The sequence below is a fragment of the Apteryx mantelli genome, chromosome 3, assembly GCF_036417845.1.
Source record: "Apteryx mantelli isolate bAptMan1 chromosome 3, bAptMan1.hap1, whole genome shotgun sequence".
NCBI classification, from domain to species: Eukaryota; Metazoa; Chordata; class Aves; order Apterygiformes; family Apterygidae; genus Apteryx; species Apteryx mantelli.
In genome coordinates, this window is record NC_089980.1 from 74699664 (window position 1) to 74722782 (window position 23119).

At 41.6% G+C, this 23119-nt stretch overlaps 1 protein-coding gene across 1 annotated transcript in view; it reads right to left on the reverse strand.

Annotated features, from left to right (window-relative positions):
- PDE7B (phosphodiesterase 7B) overlaps positions 1 to 19095 on the reverse strand; it is an 89168-nt gene extending 70073 nt beyond the window's left edge. The window contains exon 1 of the mRNA XM_013958945.2: positions 18838 to 19095. Within this exon, the coding sequence (XP_013814399.1) occupies positions 18838 to 19075 (238 nt within the window). The 5' untranslated portion in view covers positions 19076 to 19095. The remainder of the gene's footprint in view (positions 1 to 18837) is intronic.
- Positions 19096 to 23119: the final 4024 nt, after the last annotated feature.

Here is a 23119-nt window from a genome sequence, read left to right on the forward strand (position 1 = left end):
GTAATTCTGAGTAGACAAATTCCTATTGAAAAAACAAGTGAACAAAAAAAGTACTTTAACTCCTGAGAATTTTTGTTACATATTTCTTTCTTTATACTGTCATATCAGGAAGAGAGAAAATAAGACCAAATGGTAAGGAAGGAAAGCTTAAGTTGTTATGTGAATATTTTCTGTGATTCGCACCTTTACACGTATAGGAATTCTCTGCGGAGAAGTTCATTATAGGCTCATCATTGCTGCAAAGAGAGAGACAGGTGCATACTGTGCTCTCCCAGAGAGACTTTTTTATTCTTCTTCCTATTGTTTTTAATCTAAGGCAAACTCTAAGCCTAGCAGATATCTATAAGCACTCATATTTTTTTTCTAAAGTTCTGCAGCTCAGTGACAAAAATTCTCATTCGAAGAAGGAATTTCTTCTCTCATCAGCAGAAAGTTTTTCCAGTTCTGGCCTCTTGCATTTCCTCTGTTCATCTGCCTCTATTGCCAAGAAAGATGTATAAAGTTAAAAAAAGTACAGCACAGGGCACTCCTTCTATGTGCTATTTATTTAGCACTGCTAACATCTTTTAGTGTATGAACTTCACATCACAGCATCAGCAGTATGGTGGAGATGCACTGCGAGAGCCGGAGGAGTCTCACAGCCAGTAGCTTTTGATATTCATCAGATTAATCTGCATCGCCCATATTCAAGCCAAATAAAATTTGTGTTTACTGCGCAGGTGACAAAGCTCTTTCAGCAGCTCATAGATGGTTAAAACTGCTGAGAACCCAGACTGTATCTCTGTTTAAGCAGAAAGAAAGTGGTGAGTAAATAAACCAAATTCATGCTTACCATTTAGCAGCAGATTTTCTCTCCTGATGATTTCATTTTTTTGTAATTTTCTTGTCAAAAGTTGTTTATTTCATACACAGGCACTGCTGAACAAAAACCCACTAATCTGCCTTTGCTGCCTCCTCCTGTGTTTCAAATATAACAAAAGGCAATTTTCTCTTGCTATTTCTGTGTAACTGATTAACGTGAAGGATGTGTACTTTTCATTTAAAGCATTCTTTGTACAAGTCTGGAATACCATGTCTTCAATATAAGCAGTAGATATTTATTAGATACAAACAAAAGTATTGCCAAATCTGGCATTCAAAAAGTCCCTCCTTCTCCTGCACCTTTCAGTTCTCCAAGCGATAGGATTACTGGCTGTCCTGAGCTTCCAACCGTAACAGAGACTGTTCTTGTTGGTAAATACTGTTTAAATTTCCAACTATATTAGTATCCAGCACATCTGCTTGCCTAAAAGCTTTCCTTCTGATGTATTTCATTAAGCACAGAATCACGCAGTGAGGTGAAACAGATTTGGAAATGCAGTCTTCATGCTTGCAGGCTGGGGCCATCACCCGGAGCATGATGAGATGTTACAACTGCACTTGCAGAACTTCAGAAAGGAAATAAGAGCTAATTGGATAGGACTGGCTCTCGCACGCAGCCAACAAGAGACATTATTGATCTGGCTTGCAGACAACCAAAAGAAATCACAGGCATTGGAGACTGTGGACATTTCCAGGTTCAAAAGAGGAAGGTGAAGTTCAGGAAAAAAGAAAGGAACTGAACTACTGAAAAGACTTCATGTGGCTTGCTTGGTAGTTGCCCAAAACGGAGCTCAGGAGAGAGTAAGTGGCTTTTTGGGTGCGCTGTCAATAGCAGGCTGTGTTCAAGCTCAGCTCTAGTCCGTTCTGCAGCAGCACTCAATATACTAAAACTGGGTTTATTCAGCTTTTCCTTCACAAAAATCGTCATCTCTGTCCAGTTGTGCTAAATTGTTTGACGCTTACAAGACAACCCAGAACAGCTTGCTTGGACTTCCATTCTGAAAATTCGAAGCCATTAAAAAGATTCACAACTCAGACTGATCCACCGGTTAGAAGTAACGGAAGCAGGGAATGAAGCCTAATGCTTTTCTATGCCAGCTGTGTTTTGATCCCATTTTATCCTGCAAACGCCTTCAAGCCCAAAGTCAGTACAGTCCTAGACCCGCAAGAGGGACAGGCTTGAGGTGCACATAAACTCCTTGGCTGAATAGCAGAGTAAGTCCAAATTTTGACCAAGCAAGTGTATTGCTCTAATTAAAAAAAATATACGCACACACACACACACACAAACACACACATATATGTATATAAATACTCCTACAGTCCCAATAGGGTAAGTCAGATTTACAACAGGGTATAATAACTAAGAATTTGGACTGTGAACTATTAAATTTCATAACCTTTTCATTCGCACATCTGTGCATAAATAAGTATCACTCACTCCTGCTCTCAACAACTTACTTTTGTGTTCAGTGACAAAATACATAACCTCAAAAAGCCTCACTAACCCTGCATTTCAAAGGAATTTCATAATTGTTTACCTCTTGGCCTGAACAGTAGTACTGTATGTACAAGGCCCCCTTGAACTCGTGTAACTCAAAACTGCTTAGAAACTTTTCCTCAAATGATTCTAATTTCTTCAGGAAAAAAAACAAAACAAACAATAATTATGACATATTCAAACAAAGGATTTTTGTTAGGGCTTTTTTGTTAAAAATAAAAAATTCCTTTTTCTTTTACCCCAGAAAAGCAGTTTTCATTCCTACTTATTTCAAAGGAATGCCTGCAATTTTGCGGTATTATGCAAACCCCAATTAGCAGTCCACAAGGTGTTTTGAAAAACAGTGCCTAATGTGTTACAGACACATTTAGTGGCCAACTTCCAGCAGCCTGAAAAAATGCCTTTTTTGAAAGAAAGTTTGGGAATTAAGTCACTTCAATTTTACAAGGAAATGCTGATAGAAATAATTCCTCCAACAGTTAATAAAACTTTTTTTTTATTAGATGTTGGTTTATGTTCTCTTACAGGAACAGAGCAGGATATCTGTGGCAGTTGAGCAATTTGGTTTCCTTCAGTCTTTCCTTAAAATCCAGTTCTACAACTACTTACTGCTGAGTAAAGCGTTAGTATTACAAATAATAGTTGTTATTTGAGAACAGTTCAAAACATGTCCATTGATTACATTTGTTTATTTAGATTTTCTTTTCAGTTTCTGGAACCCACCAATCTTTTTTTTTTTTTTTTTTTTTGGCCAAAACATGCCTAGGGCAATAGAGCATGGACATATGGGTTGCACAATAGGGCAACCTCCATGATCAGGTTTTACAGCAATATAAACATTAAAGGATGGGGAGTACTATTATTTTGGAAGTTATCCTTAGCCATAAGACTACCAATAAACATATTCACTCATCAGAATGTCTTGCCTGGCACAACTTATCAGCACCTCAGAAACAATACCCAGCAGATCTCCAAATCCAAACTATTTAAAGTGTTTTAAGAAAATACCCCAAACAACATTCACATAAATAAGTGACAGTGAAGTTATGGATAGCTGCAGATGCTGCAATTTTATTTTTCCTTCACCAGAATTCTGGAGGTGTTTTATGAACATGTCAGAAACAGGCTAAAAAGTATAAAAGAAGACATTATACATATGTGCGTTTCAAATGGCTGTGATTATATTATGCCTTGCATTTTATATTTCTTAATTTCTCTTCCCTGCAGAGGAAAAAACCTCATCCTTTTGTTAGTAATCCTTTACAACTGATCACACCCTAGCCAACTCCAATAAGCATGTTTTATTGCTCAATTAGTTCTTTATTTCTATCATGCCTAAGAACAGAAGCTAGATCTTCAGAAGTTTAAACTCTTTTTTTGGCTTAAGTTCCACTTGCTATGATCTGAAAACTCCCATCCTTTCTCACTGAAACATAAAAGTCCCTGGTCTCTCCTCTTTTTCCAGTTTCTATTCATGCCTCAAGAGGCTCTGGCAGGCTCCGTTCCTCTCTGTGATTCATTTGCTAGCCAGAAGGGGAGTAGAGTGGGCCTCACTGGATGGAGTGATAAAAGGGAGAGAGAATTTTCTTAAATTCACACTTGAAAGATTTTAATTATCATCAGGATAAACATGAAGGGAACAATTATCTTAAACTTCGATCACTTTTTCTGAACCCATTTTCTAGTATAACATGCATGTCTAGAAACATCATAATTTACAGATCAGCAGTCTAGAGGTGCTGTAAATACATATCTGATAGGTTGAATCAGACATACTTATGGACTTCATTTAATTCCTTCAACAGCAAGTCAAGACTGACTTTTGTGTTGTTTTTTCTGAGATCTCAACTTTTCTGGCCAATTGCCATTTTACTCTTTCTTGTGTTGAAATTTGCAAAAGGAAAGCGAAAAAAAAGAGCTATTTGCCTTACTGCTATAAATCAGTAAAAAAATTGTTTCTAAGGAAGCACCATAGCTTCAGCTGAGCGATTCTTAACCACAATGTTGGCTTTACTTTAAGATTTACAGGGCCTCAAACAGCCAAAATGGGGTCAGATGGTGAAGAACTTTCCCTTCTGGTTCACTTGCCAGTCTGAGATATTGGGCAACTTTCTGGGTTGAGTCAGTTACAAAATATGGGGCCCAATCTTGTTCTCCTACCACAACTGTGGTAGTAGCTGGCCTTGCTAATATGTCACTGCTTTCAATAATTAAAATTCTTCCAAGCTGTCACCACACTTCAAGTATAAAGTTGTCTTTTTTGGACAGAAGAAGATTAAGTGATTGTACTCAAAGTTTATATTGGTTTAAGATGTTACTGCCATTCTGCTGAAGGTTACCATCCCTAGAGCTCTATTATGTTAGAAGAACATGCAAATACTCCTGGCCCCCATTAATGCAAAATAGGCTAGTTTATCCTGATTAATGAACTTGTGGGGAAGTAACTTGAAACTATAGCAGTGGTTTCCTATGCATCTGTACCCACATTCTGCAGGCTGGCTTTAGAGATGAGCTTCTTACGACATTACGGGACAAACTCTGTTCTCAGCCCCCCAGTAGGAATAATCTCTGTACTGGAGATCAGCACTGACGGTAAAATTAATCCAGAATGAGAGCCAAGTTTGGCCTTCATCTTATATTTTAACTAATATGAAGGCTCTCTAAATCCATCCAGTTTCAAAGCTAGAAACTTGAAGACAAGATTATAAGCTTTTTCTTGTTGAATTACAGCAGTAAGAAAAGCTTCCACTCTGAGCCTAAATAAAGTGCATTTAAGGCTTGGGCTCTATTTCAAGTTCTTATTAGCTCCTGGAAGGGTGCCACTGCTGCTCAAAACCTCTGCTGCCTGAAGCTGCTGGACTCTGTTGTGCAAAGAGGTCTGCATCTGCCCTAAAAGAAGACTGTTCCTTTTGATTCCATATTTGTGGGCCTGATTAGTTCTGTACTACTATATATACTGTACTTATTCTAGATCTGCTGAGCAGCTTGAGCCAGAGACGTAGGTCTGCTTTCAATCTTCATGTCCTCCTCCAGCTCAGGAAACATAACACCATGCCACACAGGAAGAAGGCACCACCAGACGCCATCACCGATCCATCACCTGTGATGTGTCAACACTGTTAGCCCTGAGCAACTTCTGAGTGGCTCATGCATAATTCATGTTCCCTTAAAGTGGTTTCTATGTGCGTTTTGACAGCTTACACTCCAAGCTCATGTCTGATCTGCACATTAGAATCGAAGAGCTCTGAATACTAGCTGGCTTCCCCAGCAAGTCATTAAGTTACACAAAAAATCTCTGTTCTCCACCTCCCAAAAAACCTATCACCTCTCCTGTAAACCAGTTCATGCCTTCAGTAGCTAAAAAGGAAAGAGAAGAAAGTCAGCTCCCTCCCCCACTCTGCATCTTATAGCAGACTAGCAAGAAAAGCCTGTTGCAGGGGTCAGCCAGCCATCCTCCTCCTGCCTTTCCTGGTCAGCTTTCCAAGCAGTGGAGACTGCTCTTTGAAAGTCAGCTCTTGCGGTAACAGTTTGCAGGTTTCATTTTCAGAGCCAGTCATTGATGATTTAGGATAATCCCAACCTGCAGCTCAGCCAGCTTGACTCCTTGCCTCTCATGGCTGGCCACACTTTCAGGTGGCTTTCAGGCGTGGCTTTCCACCCAAACAAAGCAAGCGGGAAGATGACACCAGTCTGACCTCTAAAACAGAAGCTGGCAGGCAACTTTTTTTTTCATGATTTTTCCCTTGTTTCTTAAGTTTGTGGAAAGATCCTGTAAACAGAGACAGCAGAATTAAATATTTGCCCAGCTCTTTGCTGGTTCCATTGCAACCTCCGTGCCTGCAGATTTCACATTTGATAACAAAGGGAGAGAAGCAACAGAAACAACAGTTCTAAGTCTTCCTTTTTTTTCTCTCCTGAAAAACAGTACTCCCTTCCCCAAAGGGCAGAATTCCATTTCTTTTGTGCACTGTTGTCTTTTGTATACTGGCCACCATCCACAAACCCAAGTTTCTATAAGAAGTTTGTCAAATATAGTCAAATCAGAACAAACTGCTCTCCTCCCTCTCCAAAAGGCCACAAACATCTACTCATCCCTATTAAGCCTTAAAAAAAGTGTTTTCTTATTAAGTCTTCAAGGATTGGAGCCTACAGTGAGGGCAATATATATCCTTGCTTTCAAAGAAAATTTTGATTTATACATCTCTCAAGTAAAATGGTCTACTCAGATTTGTGATGTCCCATAGCACTATATAAATAATGATTAAAAAGCCATTCTTTTCTCATTTCAGTGCTACATACTTTTGCTTTCTCCTTTGTCCAGTGTGGTTAAACTACCGTTATCTCCTTTTAAAAGATTTTAAAACATTCTTCTGACTGTTCTAATTTCCCATGGATTAGTTGCACATACACGCCAAAAACACACACACAAAACCATCTGTCTGGCATTTGTATTTTTTGCTTGCTTCTCTTTTTACTATCATGCTGCTTCATCCTATTTGATCTCTGCTCCTTCCGCTTCTGCCTCTGTATATGGCTCAAGCAGTCCTGTGTTATTTTGTCAGCCTCAAACCCTAAGAGCAACATGGGGCAGGTACAAAGTGTTGCTCTTTCATTTCCTACTTGTGCTTGCTCACAAGAGGCTGGGGACCTTCTTTTTTGCGGGGGGGAAGAAGATGTTCCTTGGGAACAGGAACAGAGCTTTTGAGCAACAGTATTAAAGTCAAGCTAGCTTCTACTGGCAGAACTTTTCTGCTTCATCTAGGGAAGCTGTGGACTCCTACAAGCCATAAGGTTCTGGCAGTAGCAACATTCAGGATCCATATATAATGAGGTTTTCACAGAAAATTAAGTTTAGGTACCTATTCTCTCTATCTGAACAAAGGTGAAAAAGAAGCTCCCCCAGAGCAAAGAATATATCCGTCCTAGTTGAGGCACCTAATTTATATCATTACTGGTTGGTAGCATGGATACCTTTGTATGGTCACAGTCATACCAGGAGCTTTGTTTTATGCTAACTAAAAGAAGGCGTTGGGTGATATCTGGGGAAAAATAAAGAGTTCTTTTGATTTGAACCAGTGACTAGCTATTCACAGGGCAAATTTTTGAAGGCAAATTCACAAGCCATTTATACACGGAGGACAGTGAAAGCTGTATTTGTGGAGGAGATTAACTGGCTGCAGTCTCCAACAGGACTCAGTCTTCTCTGCCATGTGCAGTCCTTTGGCAAAGGGCAGGAAAGGAAATTCAGTCTGTAACGAGGAGGAAGAGGGGTGCGTATGCGTGTGGGGCAGGAGAGGGGACGTCAGCCTTCTGCTGAAAGAAGGATCAGTGAAAATTTGCTGTGCAGAGAGGTGGAGGCTGCAGGAGGGGAAGTTTTAAAAGCATATCTAAAATAGAGAAGAGGCAAGTAAGACTACAGGTGTGGGAGCCAGTTAAGGTGAAGACAGGCATGTAAACTGCAACTGAAGGGAAGTAATTTGTAGTGAAGTAGTCAGCCTGGTCATAGTAACTTGGAAAGATGCTCAATAGCATGGCAGCTGGGGAATGGAGCAGGGCAGACTTCGCAAGGTGAAGTGAGAAAAAAATGACTGTTCAGAGGAAAGGAGGACAGGGCAGTGATGGTGAGAAGGAAATCCTGTAACAGACTAGTGGTCTGTCCTTCTAGCATGGAGGAGAACTGGACCAGCAGATCGGATCCTCTAGCTGCCTCACATTTTCTTACTCTCATCTCTCCATCTGATCTAGAATCAGCATGAAATTTGAAGACACTAAGCCTAGATGAGAATATGGGAGGGGAAAAAAGAGTAAAGCAGCTGACCACTAAAACACAGATTCTTAGTCATGACCTAAACTTCAGTAGCTCTGCCTCTACTTTGTAATGTTGCCCTTAACTCATGCTGTTAACAAGGTCACATGCAAAACATTTTTCTGTCTGTATGACAAGACAGCTAAGTATAGTGTGCTTTCCCCTTCTAGTCATTCGATCCTGTCCCAAACATATAATCTCTCAGGTCTCCAGTGTGTTCAAGGCCAGACATCAGCACATTTTTGGCTACAGGGTACCTACAAAAAGATTAGTGACAGTCTTGTGAGGTTTGTGTTGTAGATTCTGTCAAGAGAACAACATCTAAATAAGGTACCTTGCATTTTCATTATGAGAATTCCAGCCCCTTATTAGCAAATTTAGTTTAACTTTTAGTCTGTTTCACCAGCTACTAAGTACATATTTAATGATACACATTGCTGGCAGTGGAGGAAGGGAGTATCTATTCTATTGCTACTCCAACTGGGAAATTAAATGTTTGCAGTGTGTGCCTAGTTAGAGGTTATAACTTTTTAATTTGAATTCCATTGCTTCCATGTAATTAAGATTTAATAGCAATGCACTTTCATCAGATGATCACATCTTAAAGATCTCATCTTAAAAGTCAGAAAACCAGAACACTGGATTCAGTAGGTAGCTTAAGCATTTGTTTGATATTAATCAGGTAGTTTCTCGGACACTTAAAAACAGCTTTGTATCTTAATGAATCAGAACTTCAGACCTCAATATTAGTGAGGATCTGAACATCTAGGTCCTACCAAAGATCTGTGAAATCTTGTGCAAGATAACACATTTCTCACGAGTACACCAAGTGGGTAAGCCAGGCAGACCACCTAGTGAACACATCCCATTCCAGTTAAGACAAGAAAATCTCTTCCTCCTGATTCTCATATTTTTTTCCCCAGGCAAAATAGGGTTTTAAAGCACACCTCTGTCTTAAGCTACTTAATATTATTTGCTCTTTTTCACCTTGTATGCAGTATGCCATGTGCACTACCCTGGCTAAGTCCTACCGTCCTTTTCACTTCTACCATGGATAAGTTAACTAGCACTGAAGAAGAAACAAAACATATCAATCACATGGAAGTCTGATTACTCATGCAGCTGATTGAGATTACTCCTGTAACTGCTTCTCTCCCCTCATTTCTTGAAATGTTATTGCCTGCAGCATGTCTTGAATGTGAGCCTCCACACTGGCATAACTCAAGTTCCTGTCCTTGCTATTTCCTCTCACTTCAGCTGAGAGGCATGAAGCTAGGAAAAACAGATAACTCATGAGATGCTCCTTAAAAACAAATGTCTCCAAGAGCCAAAGCACAACTGCATAAAGCCCAGCTTATTTGTGTCACCATGCCCTTTATCCACAGCTGCAATTATGGTTTCCATTAAGAGAACAGGCCTACTTGACAGAAAGAAGGTGGGGAGAAAGCTGTGGCAGCACAGATATCTCAGGATGAAACTTTAGTGAGATAATGCCAGTGTATCATACAGCACTAAATAAACTCTTCTTCCAACTCCTACCCTTTGCTAGTCTTCTGTAAGTGCCTCCTGTTCCTTGCTGTTCTGCTTTCTTCAGAGCTTTAAGTTTACTGATTCTAACCAGTATGTTCAAACTGATCTCACTCAGAGGAGTATGCTGTCACTGTCTCATCTAAAAGCCTAGCTCCTCTGGCCATTTTAGGGCTGTAGCCCTCAGCTGTGCAGTAAATGCTTCTCTGCTAAGTCTCTTCTTCAATGGTCACAGAAAGCAGCACACCTCTTTTGCACACACTGGACTGGAGTTCAAGACAGGCCTGAGCTATTGCCAGTACTAATTTATTCAGTTAGCTTTAGTTCCCAAATGAGAGCATGATATGTATTTCTCACTAGTGCTTTCAGGAAGAAGAGAAAGAAAATATAATAAATTAGTTATGGAGTACGTATATAAAGTTCAGAATCTCTCTCATGCAGTTTTCCCAAACACTGTTAATGTGTCTGAACATCATTTGAACAGTTGAAGCGATCTGCAAGCAAGGAGTAAAGAATTCTTTTTTTTTCTTTTAATGACACAAACCTGCATGCAAAACCCAAGCTGGATCAAATCACTCTTTTCAGCATTTCACAGAAGCCCAGTCTCTCTTACCCCTTTACGCTCTCAGTTCCATTTGGAATCAGAAATGGAATTACTGAATTACTGTGAAAGCAGCTGTTCCTGCAGCATACCCACTCAGGCTGGAAGCAGGAAATAAGAAATCTTGCATGAAAGCCTATAATTATGAGATTTCTAGCTTAAGTTTTTCACACATGAACTATTTGGAAGAGGTTTGGATAAGCAAAGTTTGGAACGCACAGCTATTTGGATAAGTACCTGGGTGCTTCCTTGAACCAGGAATCCCCATAATCAAGGTCCATACGTACATAAGCCCTCCTTCTGCTGACCTAAACTAATGGAAAGTTTGTTCAGAGAAGCAGTTCTTATTAGACAATGAAGAACTTAGCCAAAAGGTATTACAAATAGACTAGTGGACTGCATACTTATGGTGTTTTCTGCACCTGTCAAAATTTTGATTACTTAAGAAACATTCTCTGTCTGCATTTTTCAATTATTCTGTATGATTTTTCATTGAATACTTATCTGGCACATTTCTGCAACACACTAGTTTTTGAATATTTTGATATATAAATAAATAAATAAAAAGCTTAAAACAAATTCCTTCTACTTAGATGAACCTACTTTATAATATAACTTCAAAGACCAATGTTCAAACACCACTGTGTAGTACCTAGTTTGAGTTTTTCCAACCAATTTGTAATTCCAGCGGCTGAAAACAAAGCATTCAATCTCAAGGCAGTGCTTAACCAACTGGGAATAAAGCTATGCCTGTCACAGCACAGTGTTTTCTGAAAGTCCTCTAGGATATTGCTTCATTTTTAACTGTACCCATTTACAGAATCTTTAAGTAGGTCTTAAAGTTAACACTTTTGTGTTCTCTCTTGCTTACATTCATGTAAAACTCTCCTTACGTCTTTTTCTTGGTCAGGGATAGCAGCACACTGAAGATACAAATATTCTGAACGGTAGTACCTCCATACAAACCAGAATTGGCTATGGAGAGAGGAAAAGATTTTACACTCTCCCAAGGGAAGGGGAGCTTTACACGCTTCCACTTTGGAAGGGATCAGACTTGAGAAAGATTACAGCAATTCCTCCAAATGTGCTCCTGGGTAGAAAGACACACTTCTTATACCTTCCATAGGGTTTCACCCAGGAGTAACACTGAACATTTTAGATTAGAGCTAGGCCCACTGATTTCCATGAAAGAGACTCCCTGGCTTCACTGAAATTTGAATCAGGTCCTCATTTTTCTGGATTGGGAAGTGTTCCCACAGGGTAGCACTCACAAAAAAACGCCAGTAACTTCTATTAACTAATTTCAAAGACTTCTCTTTCTGAGAGAACTTTGGAGGATATCCGAAATTCAGGATATTCTGTTCAAAGAGTAGTGAAAGGTTTTTTCTCCTTTGTTGCCACTGTAATAATGGACAGATCTGACAGCAATACTATCAGTGATGAGCCTTGTGAAACCCTCATTGTACTTGCCCTTCTTCTTTGTATACATCTTAGACCAAACTATCTTCAACTTTGCAGCATCAAGTATTGTGTAAGGACTATGCCTCTCCCTAGCAGGCGACAGGTTAGGATGAAGAATTTATGCAATCTCTTGGGGATCTGAGGAGAGAAGAGGTAAAAGCATAGTTGGCTATCCACAGAAGAACAGAAAGAAGGTTTTATCTAGGAGGTTAATAAAGAAGGTGTACTTCTTCTCTAGTACAGAGTTTATTTATAGCCATAGCAGTGACAAAGAAAATAAATGTTGCAAGCTGAGGAAAAAATGAAGAACTGAGATGTTTTGTCTAGATCCCTTGGGTTTGCAAGTTAACACCAAGAACCAGCAAAGTACTTTAAAAGTGCCTGTAACTTAACCCATGATTAAGCAGGCATAATGCTCTTTCTGAACAACGTTAGGATGACTTACACATAAAGTTTTAAACAAATGTTGAAGCACGGTTCAAGCTGGAAGACCCAAGAGAGCTTCTTGTAGTTGTGCTTTCTAATCCAGACCAAAAGAAGGCAAGAGGACTAGCATCTTGTACACCATCATGGCCATAACTGGGTGCATAACTGCAGTGAAGATGGTTTGCCTGAGTTCAGCTGAAATCTTTCAATCAACCTAAAGAAGTTTCCATTGGGAAGTTCCTGAAATACGACTCTGTTTCAAACAAATTCAAGTTTGTCCATTCACAATATTCTCCTTACAGATGTAACAGCAGTTAGGAGGCACATTAGCAATCACAAATAATATTATTGAGAATATTCCGAATGCCGAGTTTTGGGCAGAGGGGCAGAATAGGCGATAACGGAGGGAATGGTGTAACGGGCAGCCATTTCCTTGCATTACCTGGAAAGCCACACTCACGCTTTATAAAGCAGGACCACACAAAGCCGTAACAGTTTGAAGAAACATGATAGAGGGCAAGCCAGGAGTTTGTTACAAAGGAGTGCCTAAATAGCAAACATGCTGCATTCAATGCCCTGCTCCTAATTTAGAAGCACTGGAAGCTGGATGAAGTATCAAGTGTGCCCAACAATGCATTTTAAAACTTGCATTTTAAACCTTTAAACCTTTCTCCCATAACACTGAAGCAATACAGAAAATGACCACCTCTAGCCAGGCCTGGCTAATACCACTACTGCTTTCTATTGGTAGCCATTTATCAGTTTAATTCTTCACAAAATATAAAGCAAATAAAAGCTAATTTACCAAAGATGAAAGAAAACCATCAGCTTTAACCCTAATGAAACAAACAACAAAAAAAATCACAGATCATGTTTATATTATAGTGCAGTAGCTTTTCCTCTTGAAACATTTTTATATATAAAGCCACATCTTTGGCTCCTGGTATTTAGAACAGCTTCACTGAAAGCAACAGATCCCTCCACCATTTCACAACTCACCGGAATTTGCTCTATTTGTGTTTATAGTTTTCAGCAGACTGCTTCTTTGTTTCCGCACTGACATAACAATAAAGCCTCTGTCACTCTTCTAGCATACCAGCAGCACTACCTTCTGCGTGTTGGCCAGCATCCAACCTGAGCAATTACATTTTATCTGCTAACTTTATCCTGGAGTCTTAACTATACATTGTATTCTTCTTTCTGTTGTGGTTGTACATAGTTGAACAGCTGCTCAAAAAGCTTCTCCAAGAATTTCTGCAAACAAATTTTGTTTTCCAACATTCACAATAAAGCAAACAAGAATTGTGCCAGCAAGGCTGAACTGAAAGGCCGTTCAGAAATTGTTGAGATTTTCAAATTTTCTTCCTCTCTACTGTTTACCCCAGGTCTAGTTCTTATTACCAAATATCCAAAAACCCTAACAAATCCACAATAGAAAATTTACATAAGAATTAAATAGAAGAATGTGATTAAGCTCTTACAGGTAAAGCTGGGTAAAAATTTTCAACCACAAAATAAACACAGAGTACAGCTGACAAACATGTCAACTCATTTTGACATGTTTAAAACCGAAGACTTTTAATATTAGTTCAAATCAAATTCTCATGTTAAACTATATTTTAAAAATACTTCTAAATGAAGAGTTAGGTGCTAAAAAAGACCAGAAAAAGAATGAAGACCATGATTTAATGCTTCAAAAGGATTTTTTTTTGGTCTTCCAAGAGAATTCTCTAATTATTAAAGTATTTTGGAAGAAAAATAACTCCAAATTGCATATCTTACTAAACTGTGTTCAGCCAGTAAAATGAAGAGTTCTGCTTGAACAGCACTACCTTCAGATGTGGTCTGTAATCTAGGTCTTTCATCACTTGCTCTACATACACACACTACAGAAGTGACACTGCATACGATCTAACATCATTGTTTTTAATGAGATGATCATACAAAGTTCCACTGCTTTAAACAGCCCTTCGCAAGAATATAGGAGAACATATTTCCTATTCTGGGGGCCTGGAGTTTTGACACAAAAAACAGAGAACAATCAAGGTTGCCGCAGGTAGCCTTGATTCTATCAAATTTACCTCCTTTGTCCCTAGTAGGTGTAATGGATTTAACATGTCTCAACAAAAGTTTTTTTTTTTTTTTTAACAAACTTCAGAAGGATATGGCAAGCAGCCCTACTGCCTGCAGTGCATCTCTCAGTGGGACAGAAATGAAGTTGTTTTCAATCTAAGGAATTACAGGAGAAACTGGTCAAATGCTGAGACAATGCCATTTGGTAGTTCTTGTGTTTTATGTATTTCCAGGATCTACCGCTGGAGCACTTACATGCTCAACAGCAACTACCTAAAATAAGGAGCCTTATGAACTGTTAGCCAAGCTCCCATTTCATTCTCAGTAGCTCTCTGGTTCAGATTTTAAGCAGAGCCACAATACCAAAGACAAGATTATTAATTATTGTGGTGGGATTACAAAAACATGCATCAGTTTACATGCATCAGACGTCACAAACAAACATTCTTCAGAGAGTAATGACAGGGATGAGGAACATTAAAGCTACTGCACAGCATGGTAAGAGCTGTTCATCTCAAAAGAAAGAAGTAGAAGGGACGTTTGCTTGGAACAAGACATCATGGAAGAGGATGTCTTGTAACTAACTTTAAGGAAGGCTTCCAAAACAACCAGTGAAGAAGCATACAGATGGTTTAACTCTGACATCTCTAACAGACACATAAAAAAATTTCTCAGCACCCACCTGTAAGGCTTGAAATAGCAAGGACTGTTATGCAGCACACTTCTGACAATGGCAAGAAGTTTGAAAAAATTATTTAGTAGGAAAGGAAACACTTGAATGAAGAGGGAAAGTGCAAGGGACAGACCAATAATTGGGGGAAATTTTCCCAGTAGCAAACTGAAATATGACTGATGTGTGGTACAGCTTGTTTTCCCTCTTTATGGCAAAAGAACTCATCAGTTAACAATGAGCATGATGCATGCGTGAATCAGAAGCTACATTTCTGAGAAAACATCTACCAACAGAAAGAGATAGGTGGAAAAAAACATTCAGAGTTATTTCAAAAACCCACAGAGATCAGGTCTCAAAGGACCTCAGTGATGCTAAGTACCACTACACTTTCTCTGAACGCCTTGCATGTCTGCACATGTGCAAGACTCAAACAGTACAGAAAGTCTCACTAGAGCTATTGGGCATGATCACTGTAAATCAAAGAGGTTACTAATGCTAGCCTTGGAGACAGACCCATACCTGTTTTATGATAGGTTTGTTTCATCCGCAAAGGTGCTGCTGAACTCTAACTAAGGGAGGGTGATAACAAAGGGTCAAAACCAGAACACACTTCCCTCTTAAGACACCGACATGGTTTCTGTTAAGAACTATCTGAACAATTCAATTGAAATAATATCAACACGTAGTTATTTTATTCAAATAAAAAGACCTGGCTTGCAAATAATCTATTTGAAGCACTCTTAAGAATAATAGTGAATTATACACATTTCCCACCCAACACTTTTTGAATTAATTACATTCCATTATTGCACTTTTCTTACTATCAAATGGCTAGTCTGAGTATACTAAATAGCTTTTGGCACAGCTGGAGAGAGTCTTCACCAAACCACAGATTTGTGCTGATTTGGTCAGGGACAGAAACAGGGAAGAAAAAGAGTTACTAAGCAACAGCAGGGCAGGAGCAGGAGACAGGTCTGCAGTCTTAATTGATACTAACTTTAAAAACCAGTACAGCAGTAAGAGAGGGCTCAAGATGTGAATTTCACTGCTTTGGAAGAAAAAAAAAGTCACTAGACATCCCAGACAGACAGTCTCTATCTCTTCTGGGTTCTCCCCAGCCATGCGCTGCACGATGTATTGCAAACTCTTCTTTGGGGTGAGATTCAGCACCTGATTCTCAATTCGGAACAGGAAGATGGAGGACCAAGACATAGTTCTTTTATGTGGAGCCCATGAAACACTGAAAGCTTTGCTCTGTAACAGCTCTCTACTCCTAACTGCGGAAATAGGTATGCAGAACAATTCACAGCTGTATGGACCCCCAAGACACTGCCATCCACAGAATTGATATCACATCCAGACATAGCTCTTCCTTGCTCTCACTACCTATGGTTAAGAGGGTACTTTCTCTCTAAAAAGCCACCCCAAAGCCTAGTCAAATCACTCAGGCTAGAACAAGAGAATTTTTTTGAATTGAGGAATCTCTATAACATGATCAAGCAATGCAGAAATCCTGACAGTTTCCTTCCAGAACAGATATCTATTTCCTCCTCTTTTACTGTAAGAAAAACAGTTTCATGAGCATGTGATAACAGACCATGAGTTATCACATGAACACTTACAAATGTAAATGAAAAAGCCCTTGATGTGGAACTTGCTGTGAACTGTACTACTGAACAATCAACCTTTATTTGCCTAACTAGCACTACCTTGAGCCACACAAGTTATTTGCTTTAACTTCACCTGAAGAAAACCCCATTTCCTTTTCAAACACTATCTTTTGTATCAATGCAAGTACCAATGCAAGTTATATCTTTTTTTTCTAAAAAGAAACCAAACACCCACAAAACACCCACAAGAACACCAAGCTGAGTACCTTGTACTACTGATCCTTCCAAGTAATGATCTTTTCTTCCCATTTCTACCTCCTTTGATTTTGCACTTACTTAAGTACACTGGATTTAAGCATTTACTGATTTTCCCATGTACTCCAATGTACTCAGAGTACAAAACCACAAGAGGGAAAACTACTGGGATGATTGTCATTGAAGAGGAAAAACCAGCAATCCAGGTCTGGTTCACTCCAACTGCCTGATGATTGGTATTATAAGTGTTGAAAGTCATCTTGTGCTCTGATTTGCACTGTTGCAAGTCAACTGAGGTTATGAAATAGAATCTGGCACCGCGGGGAAGAGTGTCCCTCCTCAGGATACGAGTAATAGCCACTTGAGTAAACGCAAGTTACTCATATCCTGCTAGTGCAATAATCTGTCGTGTACATTCATGCACATTTTTAGGTGCCTCCAGCAATCTGAAAGCGAATCTCATTTGTTACTTAATGAAATTAATTTCACTAGATGTAACACAGGCATACTGAAAAATTGCTATTACTCATCCAAGAGGTGTAACCAATGCAGCATTTCTTAAGTTCTGTTTCATTAGGGACCATGTCTGAATATTCTGTTTCCATTCATCACACAAACCTCAGTCTCCCTGGTTGGCTACAAGTGCATTCCCAAGTGATGTGCTCCAAGTCTCAAAGAGCAATTTGACCTCCCTTTCTTTTATCCAGAAAAATCTTATGTACTCTTTTTTTTAAATTGAAGTGATTCCCAATCAGAAGAGATGGCAAGTTGTACATTTTCCTTGGAGCCTGAGAAAGTCTTCCCTTTTTCAAAACAGAAGCGAACAAAGCATCTTTATTTCTTAGTTTAACTGCAAACATTTAAAATAATGGACATACAATGACCAATTAGCCAAGCTTGTTGGGCATGCCAAAAGTGATATACTCATTTGTACTATTCAAGTTGATATATACAGTCATACACATGCAAAATACATACATATAGATGTGTGTATATACACACACACACACACGTACATACACACACACACACTTTCAAATATATGCAATGAGGTTATGCTACGTAAGAAATTAAATGATTTTGGTATAAAGTACTATTACTTATATGTCTCAATAAAGGGTGTAGCAAATGAAAATGAAGACATAATCTTTAAGGGACTGAAGGCATGGAAGAGTTTGGTGACCAGGTTGCAAAGACCCGAGCTCTGAAGGAACTAGCAGTACACTTTCAGTGAGTCTATTAAGTCAAAGTAGTATGATGATGTGGATGTGAGAATAACAAATTTATCAACTGATTTATCAACCGTAGGCCTATTAGCCCGACTTCAGCAGAAGGCAGGAGGTTTTGAAGGAAACCATAAGAGAGATAGTGGGCATGGGATAAGACCCAATACCAGTTAATCAGAAGTAGGAGGTGCAAGGCTAATGTGACAACTCATTTCTAGATAATGAAAATGCAACAAATCTAACTTGGACCTCAGTAAAGCACTTGATATGGTGCCACATGGCACTATAACTGCTATTAAGTTAGGAAAAATCTGACAGTCATACAGGATTTGTACAGTTAGTAAAGAAGCACGTGCTCTTTAGCCAATAGTTAATACCATGTTGAAAGAGAAAGTAGTGGGGTGGAGTGGTGACCAGACCTGAAGTCTCCAAGAATGGATCTTCAGTTTTCAATATTGCAGCTAACACCACAGTAGCACGCAGCCCTGCGGCCGGCGCCAAGTCGGGAAGCACGAGAGGGTCATGTGAGACGAAGCAAGCGTGCTCCAAGAGCAGGGCGCGAGAAATCCCGCGCGGCGCGGCGCGGGCCCGGCCACGCGCTCCGCGAGCAGCCGCAAGGCCACCGGGCGCCTCCGCGGGAGCTGCGCGCCGCCGCCGCGGGCGCCGCTCCGGCCCGGGACCGCCTCCGCGCCCCCCCGCCCCCGCGCAGGCACGGGGCCCCGCTGCGCTGGCTCAGCTCGGCCGCAGAGCCACGCGCGGCCGGCTCTGCCGGGACGGGGCCGCCCAGCCTCCGCCGCCGGCGCCCCGGGACACCTACCTGCTAGAGCGCCCAGGGCATCCTCGCTCTCCGCAAGCCCCCTGTGCTTCGCCCCTCGGAGCTCGCCCTTGGATTTCCAGACGAGCTTTACCATCTTGATCATCTCGGGCAAGTCCCAGGCCAGGGTGCCCTGCTGATACCCGGGCAGGCTGCCCATGGGAAAGGGCATCGGCTCGTCCGCCGTCCTCCGCCGCCTGCCCGGCTCTGCCGCGGAGAAGAAGCGCTCCAGCACGGGCATCCTGCCCCGCGCCCCGCGCCGGGGAGCCGCAGCAGCCCCCCGAGCCGAGCCGCCGCGATGGGCATCCAGAGCGGGGCGGGGGCGCCCGGCCGCCCGCTGCCGCCCCGCCGGGGGAGGCGCCCCGCCGCCGCCGCCGCCGCCCGCAGAGGGGCGCTGGGCTCCGCCGCCGCGCGCTCCGCGCCCGCGCTCCCCGCGCCCGCGCCGCCGCCTCGCTCGCTGCCGCCGCCCTCAGTCCGCCGCCCGCGGCCGGGAGCCGGCGTGGAGGGGCCGACGGGCGGGCGAGGGGCCGCGGCTCATGCCGGCGCGGCGCCCCGGGGCCGGCGCAGCTCGGCTGCAGCGGCTGCGGGCTGCGGGGCTGGCGCTGGCGCTGGCGCTGGGCGGGCAGAAAAGCCGCGCTGCGCCGTGCCGCCCCGTCCCGTCCCCGCGGCGACGGCGCTGCCGTGCGGGCAGGGGGAGGCTGCTGCGCTCTGCGTGCGGCGGTGCCGTCGGGGGGCCCCCCCGCGCCTGCCTCCTCGCCGTCGCCGGGCTCGCGGCGAAGCCGCAGGGGGGTTTTGGCCTCTTAGTCAAGCCCCGCGGTAACCTCGGCTGCCCTTCGGCCGGGCGGGAAATCGCGGTGATTCACCCCTGGCGCCCACTGCGAGAGGAGCGAATCAGGGCAGCGCCGAGTTTGGGGGCGCCGTGCAATCCTACTGACCCGCTCCACGTTCAGCTTCCAGCCTGAGGAGAAGCGACCAAAGCCAGCACGGAGAAGGGCAGCAGAGAGGCCAGGGCTTGGCGGGTCAGGGAGGAAGCAGCTGCTGAGATTGCGGCTTTGGGGAGGGTGTCGGGGTCTCCCCTGTGACCTCATTATTTTGGCTGCAAAACTCCACCTGAATGGGTTCATGTCAGGACACTGCTCGGTGGCAGTGATCACCCACAGACTGCAATGAGAAGACAATTATTCATCACTAATCTTTAAAAACAAGACCAAGCAGCCTGGGTGAGTGCTCTGTCACATACAGAAATGAGGCGGTGTGCGTGAGCTGTGGAGCCTTCAGAGGCAAACAGGCCACGGGAGCACTCCCACGAGGTGCTCACCACCTCTAGACAGACACTGCAAGAGCACCCATTCCCTTTCGCTTCTGCCCCTGAATAGGAGCATGCCTTGTGTTGTCTGGCATTTTTATTTTGCTTTTATACAATATATCTCTTTTTGTCTGTATTCCTGTTGATACTGGTTTATCATTCAGCCATTGGTTTACTGAATATACAGCTAAGGGCTTCAGGGTGCTTTACACAGCATTTAGCATTCAGTAAAATTGCAGAAGACTTACTTAGCAGGATTTTAGTAGGTATTATAGTATTTCCTTGTATGCATAGTTAATAGATTTGTTTTCTCCAGGTTACATTCAATGTCCTGCCTTTTCTCCAGATGGAAAAATAAACTGGCAAACAAACAGGATCTTCCTTCACAGAGGAAGAGGATCCAAGGGAATGTACTGAAAGTTAACACCTTATGTATAAAAAGCAGAATGCACAAACTTTTCCTCCTCATGCCAACATTAGTAGGGGCAGCGTGATATTTCCACTGTTGTAGCATCCTCTGCCATGTTTATCTTAATGTTCCCACCTCAAACTGGTGACCGTGATGGTCTTCAAAAACTAGCCTTATTTTGACTGTAGGCTGTAGTGTATTGTTAGCATACTGCACTTTCAGGTGGCTCTGTCTTGAAAATAGTGAAATGCTTCCTAAGTATTATACCATTGTTGTCGTACTGTTATTTTGTAGAGTTCTTAACATCAGGATATCCTGACTCTTGGAACAAAGGGGTTAAGAGCAAAGAAAACAAACAGATGATACACAGTAATGCAGCACAAGCATTAACACATTCATACAATGCACGGTTATAATTCTATGAAAAAGGCAAAATTTATGGGTTTTATGTTCATATGGCTTCTTATGACTGTTTTAGGTTTCTCTTACTGGTCCATGTTGTGCAATTACTTTTTAAAGCAGTGTTGTCCTGTTACAGAAGGATAAACTAGGCAGCTGAAGTACAAAAAACACAGAAGAACTAGGCAAGTTAAGTCAAAACTACTTTATTTTGTTTCTGAGCTAAAAGGAGTTCCATTAACTTTTTTTTTTCAATTGTTGTATTTCACTTTTTTTTAACCTCTGAACTTCCTGCTCCCAGCTGGGACAAAGAGCAGAAGTGCCAAAATACTGTGGAAGAAAGGCTGTCCTTGTGACATTTCCAGCTTCATCAGATGCAAAAAAACACCAGAAATCTCGTAAGGGAATGCCCAGCTCAATTTTTAGATGAATGGCTGAACATTTAGGTACCTAACCAAACTTAACCACCAGATCTCTTGAGAGTAGCAATGAGCAATCTTCTGAGTTTTCAAACTCTACACTATCTCTTTATATCCTTAAAACTGGGGAAAGTTTTGTGCCTGCAATTAGGCCGCTTAGATATGTACCTGATTTGTGGATAGGAGCAGGGAGTCAGAATCCAAGCATGCTTCATCTGGTTCTGGTACTTATTTTCACCTACAGCTGTAAAAATGCAGAACATGAGACCTATCAAAAACACATTGTTCTTGTTAGAGTTTTATTATTTTAAGAATCTGTACAATAAATGTAACAGACTATGTATTTTTGCTGGGGAAACTAGTGTCAGATAAAAACAATTGCTCTAGATAGCCTATAGTTTCTTTCTTCCTGCCTTCTGGTCAGTTAAAGGATCACCAATTGTGACTAAAAAAATAAATTGTATAAAAATGTTGCCTGGCATTAATGGGTATAACTGTAAATTAACAGATTCTTACTAAACTTGTGCCTCAAAATTATACTAGATGCCAGGGTTTACTTATCCTTAATTCATCCAAGATTTTTGCTATGATTCAACTTTCCTTTTGTCTCACTGACTTCAGTTGTGCTGTGATGATTTACCCAACTTGAAGATGTGACCTCAACATAACACTTTTCATTGCACTTAAACATAACATACTCCTACAAGAACTGTACCCAACTATTTGCAACTGCATTTTAAACAGTCCGAGAACAAGCTCAGTCCACCTAAAACTTCTCTTTTGCATTCTCAATTCCTGCCAGGTTTGAAGGAAATCTTTGAACAAAGATGGATCACTTTATGGCTAACTGCATTTCTCTATGACTCCAAGTCAAAGAAGCTTAAGCGGTTACAACAGAAATATAAATGTAACAGCTTTGGCCCTGTTCATCCTGAGCAGCAATGCCAACAAATGGGCAAACTGAGTCAGTTCGGAAAACTTGACAAGGTAGTGCATATTTTCACAGGTAGACATGAGAACTGAAGAAGATTTGAGGAAAGGAATATGGTGGTGGGAGAAAAGGGAAGGGAGCAAGCTGACAGATTAATAGCTGCTGCTTCATAATTGGTGTCTCTTAAAAAGTTTTCCTTGTTTGCTTATTCACTCCAAAGTTATGTACTAAGAGCAGCAGCAGCAGAATTGCCTGCCAGATGGTAGAGGAAGTGTCTCATGTATCTTTCCAGTCTACTGAAGCCTGCGGGGCTTTCATTAACCCACTGCTCTGGTTTTCACTGCAAGTCCCTTTCTTCCCCTTCTTTCTTTTCCTTCCTTCAAAGAAAAAGGAGGGAGGGGGAAAGAGAAGAAAAGAGAAGAAAAGAGAAGAAAAGAAAAAAGAAAAGAAAAGAAAAGAAAAGAAAAGAAAAGAAAAGAAAAAAGAAAAGAACAGCCATGGTTTAACTGGCAATAGCACCATTCTTTTGGCTTTGAGCTACCCGGGCCTGTGCCAAATATACTGTCTCCAGCAGCTCTCCCACAACAAATCAGTCCAGACACACAAAAGCTGTAAAAAAAGAATAGTGAAGAAAGATCCTTCATTCCTCCCCTCCCCCCCACACACTTTATTCCTTTTGCTTCCCTCCCCAAACTTTCTTCCCCAGCAATGACCTCCTCCCACTAGCCAGGACTGTAAGTGATACTGGAACCTCCACTCTGCAACTGTGCTGACGGCTTCTCTGGAGTACAGACTGCTTTGCCCTGCTGTATTAGCAGAGC